The sequence below is a fragment of the Electrona antarctica genome (genome assembly GCF_951216825.1).
Source record: "Electrona antarctica genome assembly, chromosome: 14".
Classification (NCBI taxonomy): Eukaryota; Metazoa; Chordata; class Actinopteri; order Myctophiformes; family Myctophidae; genus Electrona; species Electrona antarctica.
The window spans coordinates 13,371,015-13,378,966 of NC_136795.1; the positions used below are offsets into that span (position 1 = coordinate 13,371,015).

General features: G+C 41.2%; 1 protein-coding gene across 1 annotated transcript; it reads left to right on the forward strand.

Moving 5' to 3' along the window:
• The first annotated feature begins 1,010 nt into the window (after positions 1 to 1,010).
• LOC306936865 (small ribosomal subunit protein uS2) lies at positions 1,011 to 4,918 on the forward strand. Its single transcript, XM_079520501.1, has 8 exons — positions 1,011 to 1,149; positions 1,929 to 2,104; positions 2,683 to 2,801; positions 3,427 to 3,672; positions 4,093 to 4,221; positions 4,335 to 4,494; positions 4,584 to 4,646; positions 4,776 to 4,918. The coding sequence occupies exons 2-8, from the start codon at positions 1,972 to 1,974 to the stop codon at positions 4,868 to 4,870; spliced, it is 945 nt and encodes a 314-aa protein (XP_079376627.1). The 5' UTR covers positions 1,011 to 1,149; positions 1,929 to 1,971; the 3' UTR covers positions 4,871 to 4,918.
• Positions 4,919 to 7,952: the final 3,034 nt, after the last annotated feature.

Here is a 7,952-nt window from a genome sequence, read left to right on the forward strand (position 1 = left end):
TTCAAACATGTATTCACCAAAATCAACTTACAGTTAGGCTAGTTGATTTAAAATGTAGGCCTATTTGTGTGTGCTCGTGCTCCGGACAAGTGACTTTTGTGCCCGGACAAGTGGATGGGAAATTTACTTGTCTGAAGGATAAGTGCCTCAAAAAGTTAATGTCAAGCCCTGCAACCCGTTTAATAATTTCAAGGACCCCCCAGTTTGACATCCATATTAGTCTACAGACCGCCATTTATGGCATTTCTATCTCTGGGACCCCAATTTATATTGTAAAATCAATGATAATCATTTTAACCATATAATTTACCTGGGGACCCCCTGGAACTCCCTCAAGAACCCCTGGGTTCTTCAGGGAACCATGGTGGCGACACTGTTGGTTACACACACTTGTAACCAACAAATCAACAGTGTCTATTGGAAATGGAAGTGACAATAACAATAACATGTTATTTCAGGTGACACATCGCCCAGTTCACTCCATTAACTTTATTTGTAAGACCCAATGTCCCTCAGGCCAGGGCCATGAATCATGATGTCCTCGACCTTATCCCAAAAACCCTTAGGTCAACACCAAGCAGGAGCAGAAAACATGGCTAGCCTAAAGCATATTCCTCTGTTCTTTCCATATGTCTTTCAAGTCAACGCCCAGGGTGCCAGCTAGGCTCTCCCATATGGCTTACTGGTGACATCTAGCTTTACGCAGTTTTCAGTTCATGAAATTCTATTCAACAATTTATTTCAATATGTTTCTCGATATAGCGCTGTGTCACTGAGTACATATTTTGTACCTTAACCTAGACCCCACTATCTCTAGCAAATAACGTTGCAACACAGGCCACTCTTTAACCGAGAAGTCAGCGTCTCAGCATTGTCTTAATATGGTCTTTCCATCCCTATCTCCCCATTGTCTTAATATGGGATTCCCGTCCGACCTCCAGTTACCTTCCTCAATAAAACTAAAACTGTGAATGTCAGACAACGCCACCCTCTGCTGACAACATGTCAGAATGACACAGGCGAAAAAGACGGTAACCTCGCGTCACCAGAGCGTCACCACAAGACAGGCTTGGTATAAATACAACGTCATTTCCTGCGATCGTTCTTTTCACACCGAGTGCCCAGATATCCATACGGCGTTGTCTCGTGGTGAGTGGAAAAAGTGGCGATTTTACGTATAAAAGCCTTCACATTTCGCCCAAACAAGTTGAATAAACACAGGAAATTCAACTCTGTATAGCATACACGGCCATATTTTAAAGCGACTGTTTAAACGACGTCAATTTCCCAATAGAATTAGAAGCTAACGTAGGTAGCTAACTGATAGCTGTGTTCATGCGCCCTTCTCCATCGTTTATACTCGGAAGCGCGCGGCTGTATGCTGTGTCTTAACGTTTACTTGGTATATAGACTCCTTTCTCGGCAGTGTCTTGCCCAAAAGCTCTAGGCTGCCAGGAACCGATTCCCCGGTATTGTATAAGTCTACAAATGCTTTTGCTGCTCAACAGATTGCCCTCAACTCCGAGTGCTTCCCAAAACGTTGCTGACAAAACAAAATGGAAACTATGCATTCATTGTATACATTACAAGCCTTTGGCTTAGTGGGTTATCCTTTTGGTAACGGGATGTCGAACTTATGGGCAGTCTCCATCCTTTTAGCATAGGCTATTTTGTATGAAGCTGTGCCACCGTGCCTTTTTTTGCAAACAGTAAAGCATTCAATCAAATTACACTGGATCAAAGTGGCTAAATGTTTTAACCAAAATCAGTCGGACAGGCCTGAGTGTACAAAGGGATTCCATTTCTACACTTTCAAAGTGTTGTGTGCCTAATGCATACTAAAATGGAGGTCCTTGAAACTAAAGTTTTGCATGAAACTACTTTGATTTCAGCTAAGTCTCACACGCACCTCGTTCTCTCTCTTCTAGCTCTCCCATTTAACTCGTAACGCGGTCAGGGAAAGCTGTCACGATGTCCGGAGGTCTGGATGTCCTTCAGATGAAGGAGGAGGATGTGCTGAAGTTCCTAGCAGCATCCACCCACCTGGGAGGTACCAACATGGACTTCCAGATGGAGCAATATGTCTACAAGAGGAAAAGCGATGGTCAGTGTTCAATATGTTGTAAAGTTGCACACGGGCACATTTAAGTACTCGGGGTGAGATACAAAATCCATGTGTATTGTGTATACTATAAAGGTTAACCTTAGCATATCAATTTATGTACATTCACATGTTTTGCCCCATGTGGGAATATACTATGTCCCTATTTTGGTCACGTTTAATGGTCTCAAGACTATCGTGCACACAGTTAGAGCCCGTCGCTGTCTCATCAGTGCAGTTCTGGGTGCAGAATGTGTGCTATAGTGATGCAAGGCCTTGTTTCCCCATCTCCCAGGTTCTCCTTGGGAAGTGGATACATAGGCCTTGTTACAGTCAAAATGTTTCTGTTCTATATCTTTCTTAATATCTTTGTGGGTTTATCATGTCTAACAATGACTGGCAGTGTTTTACCCCATGTGGGAATATACTATGTCCCTATTTTGGACATGACATGAGTGAAATTAAATATATATATCTAAAATCTCACAATTTATGCATTGTGAGCTTGTAGATCAGCCATGGCTCATTTCCTGTCAGGAACACAATTGACGTGTAGCTCACTTTCTTTCCGCCGTCTTCAGGTGTGTACATCATCAATCTGAGGAAGACCTGGGAGAAGCTGCTGTTGGCTGCCAGGGCCATTGTTGCCATTGAGAACCCAGCTGATGTGTGCGTCATCTCCTCAAGAAACACTGGACAGGTATGAACATGATTTCTTTTTTTTAACCACATGGACCCTAGCATCCCCATTATAGGTGAGCATTCTGTGAAAATGGGCAACATTGGGCAAAAATAGCATCTACCTTCTTGCAACTCATTGTGAGCTTGTAGATTGGCTGTTTTTGCTATGACATTAAGTATATAGGGTTTACAATGGTTAAAGTAGTCTTTTTACCTGGTCTCTTTAAAAGCATTACAGTGAAGAGGGATACAATGGGTAGAATAGTTATTAGTTGAATAATGCACTTCACAAATAATTTTGTTTGTTGCACACTATTAAAACCTGCCACTGATGTCGGTGTTTGGGTGTCGGAAGTGTGCTACAGTAATAGGCCGGGTTTTCTGACGCCATGAGGACTGAAGTCCTATGACTGGGGTTACCAACAACCTGTGTCACATAACACCCGATTTGTGCTTGGCTGTGTGCTGAAAATGCAGTAACTCAACTAAAAGCTCACAAATGTGTCGTGAGCTTTTAGATCGGCTATTTCGGTGCATGACACTTGACACACTAACTGTCAAAGTACAAATCATATAAGTCATTCAAGCAACATGTGTAAAATAATGTAATTGCATTGTTTCTGTAATTTCCCCCTTGTCTTTAGAGAGCAGTGCTGAAGTTTGCCTCTGCTACTGGTGCCAGCACCTTCCAAGGTCGTTTCACCCCTGGAACCTTCACCAATCAGATCCAGGCTGCCTTCAGGGAGCCCCGCCTTCTGATCGTGACGGATCCTCGTGTTGACCATCAGCCACTGACTGAGGCCTCCTACGTCAACATCCCCACCATTGCTCTGTGCAACACAGACTCCCCACTCAGATACGTGGATATTTCCATCCCCTGTAACAACAAGGTGAGGCGGATTGATTCACAAATCTGTTGTATTGTGATGGCATGTGACTGGATAAGAGGTTTTTATGCTGTCTTTTCTGGTCAAGTTTAATGGTCTCATAAGACTATCGTGCACACAGTTAGAGCCCGTCGCTGTCTCATTAGTGCAGTTCTGGGTGCAGAATGTGTGCTATAGTGATGCAAGGCCTTGTTTCCCCATCTCCCAGGTTCTCCTTGGGAAGTGGATACATAGGCCTTGTTACAGTCAAAATGTTTCTGTTCTATATCTTTCTTAATATCTTTGTGGGTTTATCATGTTTAACAATGACTGGCAGTGTTTTTTCTTATTTATTTTTGAGGGGCACTAGCCCCTCCTATACAGGTTTAAAAAAACGCCATTGACAATGGACAGAGTTCACATATCTGATGGTTTGTGTTCCAGGGTCACCACTCTGTGGGTCTCATGTGGTGGATGCTGGCCAGGGAGGTGCTGAGGTTCAGGGGTACCATCTCCAGGGAGCACCCCTGGGAGGTCATGCCTGATCTGTACTTCTACAGGGATCCTGAGGAGGTGAGATTGACATGATGCTGGATTTGATGACTATTTGGCCCCGTATGTTACAGATGTTTTTTAGCAGCCATTGTCACATCTCATCTCATTTTAAATGTCACCATTCCTTGCAGATTGAGAAGGAGGAGCAGGCCGCAGCTGAGAAGGCCGTTGGCAAGGAGGAGTTCCAGGGAGAGTGGACCGCCCCCGCTGCTGAGTTCACTCAGCCCGAGGTGACTGACTGGTCTGAGGGTGTGGCTGTTCCATCTGTGCCCATCCAGCAGTTCCCTGCTGGTAAGAACACTGATAACACTGATAGAATTTATGACCTGTTACTTGCATTCAGCATTTGGTAAACCACAACTTATCCTGTCTCCTTACAGCGACTAGTGCTGCTGCTGCCGCCGCTGCTCCCGCCAAGCCGGCTGCAGGCGAAGGCTTCTCTGGTGAGATTTTCAAATGGCTCACGACATGTTGTGAGCTTGTAGATAGGCCATTTTTGCTGCACGACACAATCTTAAAATGGAGCTCAATTGTTTAATATATATTTTAATTATTCCATTGTTTTCTTGCAGAGGACTGGAGTGCCCAGCCTGCCACTGAGGACTGGTCTGCAGCCCCCACTGCCCAGGCATCAGACTGGGGCGGAGCCACTTCTGACTGGGCTTAGATCACTGACCTTGGTGATAACAATAAACCAGCTCTTTTTACAATCTGACGCATGACTTGTTCCTGTTGATTTGATGTGAACCAAAGGTTTATTGGGTCACCTCAGAAAACGTAGTTTTTGAACTACCTGGATTATTATGGATTTCTCCTTACAAATGTCCCAAACCTTAACTTTTCAGGAAATGGAAAAATAACCTTTTCCACCATAGTTAATTAAGTCACAAGCTTTTAATAATTTTCATTGGTTCAATATTTTGTACCCACACGCAGCCACTTTTTTTCTTTACAAAAAATGCTGATATACAAGCTCAGCGCAGTGTGACTGACTGACTTTTTATACTCTATCATTTAAGCTTGGTATTCTATATATGGCTAAAAGGTATTCATGCTAAGGCCAATTCTAAACAGTAAAGGTTTAACTATTTTGGTAAATTATATTTACATAAAGGCTTTACTTGCCTGTATGATAAAAGGTACATTTTGACTGGAGTATTTCTACATTTTTACATCTAGTCTTCCTACAGATAAAATAATGGTTAAACTACACATTCTTCTGGTTAAAGGTTATCCTAATTTATGAATATAAGGCTTTTAACGCCTATGATATTTGGTTTTCTTTAAAGGGGTATTTTAATGCCTGGTCTTTTCATGAGCTATCAAAATTACAGTCCTTTGTTTAATAATATACGTATTTATATAATATTTCTATCAGTGACTGCAAAGTGTCTGACAGCAATGATGGTATAAACCTAATTAATTTTTCAAACTCCCAGTATGGTTTTGGGTACATTTTGAGTAAAACGTTTTTTTTTTGGGAAATACAAAATGACTGAACAAAGGTTTTTTTCATAGAAATTTTGCTTTGGCTAAAATAAGTGTTAAGGCTCTATTGTGATAGTACTCATTGCCAAAGTGTTTGTTCAGTTACGGGAGTCCCAATGTTTCAGCTTTTTTATAATAGAAAATTAATTTTCTGAAACTATACCAGTCTTTTATTCTGATCAGGATGGAGAATGCAGTCAGGATACAGATTAAATTCGTAATTGTAAGTGATAGAAAGAAATGAGCAGATAAAATTCGAACACAAAAAATTAAGCTCATAAATGATTAGCTGAACTTTTGACACTTACCTGAAAATGTATTTTATGTTTAAAGAGCTGGAGAGACAGGGATACCCCTGTTACCGAACAAGCACGCTGTAGGCTACTAGCAATGATTACTATCAGAATATAGTGATTTAACCGTGTAACACAAAAACGTAGTTACACTACTTAACTCCCAAATGGTGTTGCACACACAAGAAATGAAATCCAAGGCATGTCTATCCGTCTATCATGATGAAAAAATATATTTAGGTTTTATTTTTAGCCAGATTCCAGAAGTATTATGCTTAAATATTATGTTAACAGTCCCAGGTTGGTTTTAGGGACCGTTTGTGTAGGGAATTTCTTTTTAGAACCTTAACCAAAATACTCCAGCGGAACTAGTATTAGGTGTCCATTGTTTCTACAAAGTTGTCCAGGAGGAGACACTGTTGCTTGGCAACCAGAACCTAGGTGTCAACGGAGCGTATTGGAATGAACGGCTGTCGGCGATTAATTGACTTTGTTCCGTAGAGTGAGTAACGTTTTAGGCTATTCGCCGTGTTTTAATGCTTGTTCATGTAACAAACTAAGGCTAACACTTCCACCATGGTAAGCTAAGTTGATAACCTTTTAAAAGTTCGGTATTACAAAAGCTATGCATGCAATGCTACCATATCAGCTCCACTACACAACTAAAGCTGAACAATATTCTTTAAAAGATTTTCGTGGTCATGTTTCACAGAATTTGTCTAGGATAAAGCCAGCTACTGGAGATGCCACGCCGGCAAATAAACCTATAAAGGCGAAAAAGTCGCCCCATGTTGAAGATTTTCTCACCAAAAGGGACTATCTCGGAGCAATTACATTATTGGAGGTAATGCCACATGCTGTGAACTTTGTTGAAGGTTAATTTTTATAAATTAATTGAGGTGTTAGAAAATGCTACAGGGATTTTTCTCACATTCAAACATGAGTGAAACAATTTTTATCATATTTATAATAAAGCCTAACGCCTATTCCTCTGGATAGTTTCAGCATGATATAGGTGAGAAAGCAGTGGATGCAAACCTGTGGCTGGGCTACTGCCACTTCCATCTGTGGGATTACAGAAGAGCTATGGAGGTCTGAAACAGTCGAAAAACAAAAAGCCTATTTCATGCACCATAAATGTTCTATACATGTAAAACAACATGGGATTAATTAAGTGAGATTCTTACTGTATATCCTATGCTTTTGCAAAATTAATTACTTCCATAGGTGTACAAAGCCCTGACAATAAAGCCAGAATGCAATTCAGAGGTTTGGGTCTACCTTGCCTGCACACTGTTCCTACTGGGTCACTACAAGGAAGCTGAGGAGGCAGCACTCAAGGGTACCTCACATCCATCCATCCTGACCTCTCACATTACTCCACACTTACACATTCATCCATGAATAATCCAAGTAAATACAATAGCTCCCCTTGAGCTCCTGCATTCACACTACCTTTGTCTTTTTACAGCCCCTAAAAGTCATCTGCAGAGCAGACTGCTGTTCCACCTGTCACACAAGGTCAGCCTTTCCCATGAATGCTCCTCTCTTATTTAAAGGTCCAATCAGTGGTTCAAACGGGTTGCTTCATCACCCAAAAAATACTCAAAAATAGCATTGAGACATGTAGGCTATTTATTCTCTTGGTCATTAACTCAGATCTTCATGGAAGGGCTAACTATGAACTGTATTTTGGGGCCGTAACATGTTTGTTTATGGTAATGATTGTTAACATTGGATGGAAAAAATATATTTAGCAATTCTCAAATAGCTTGTATTACTAAATATCTACTAATCTAACTGCTCATGAATGTACAGTATGTAAATATAACCCTAATTTTATATGTCTGCCTGACAATGTAGAATCACCATGCAGACTATAGCTCATACTGTATGTACAGAACAGTAACGTTTCCTTGTATTAAAGGCTCTTTTCCTGGTTCTCAGTTCAACGATGAGAAGAAGCTG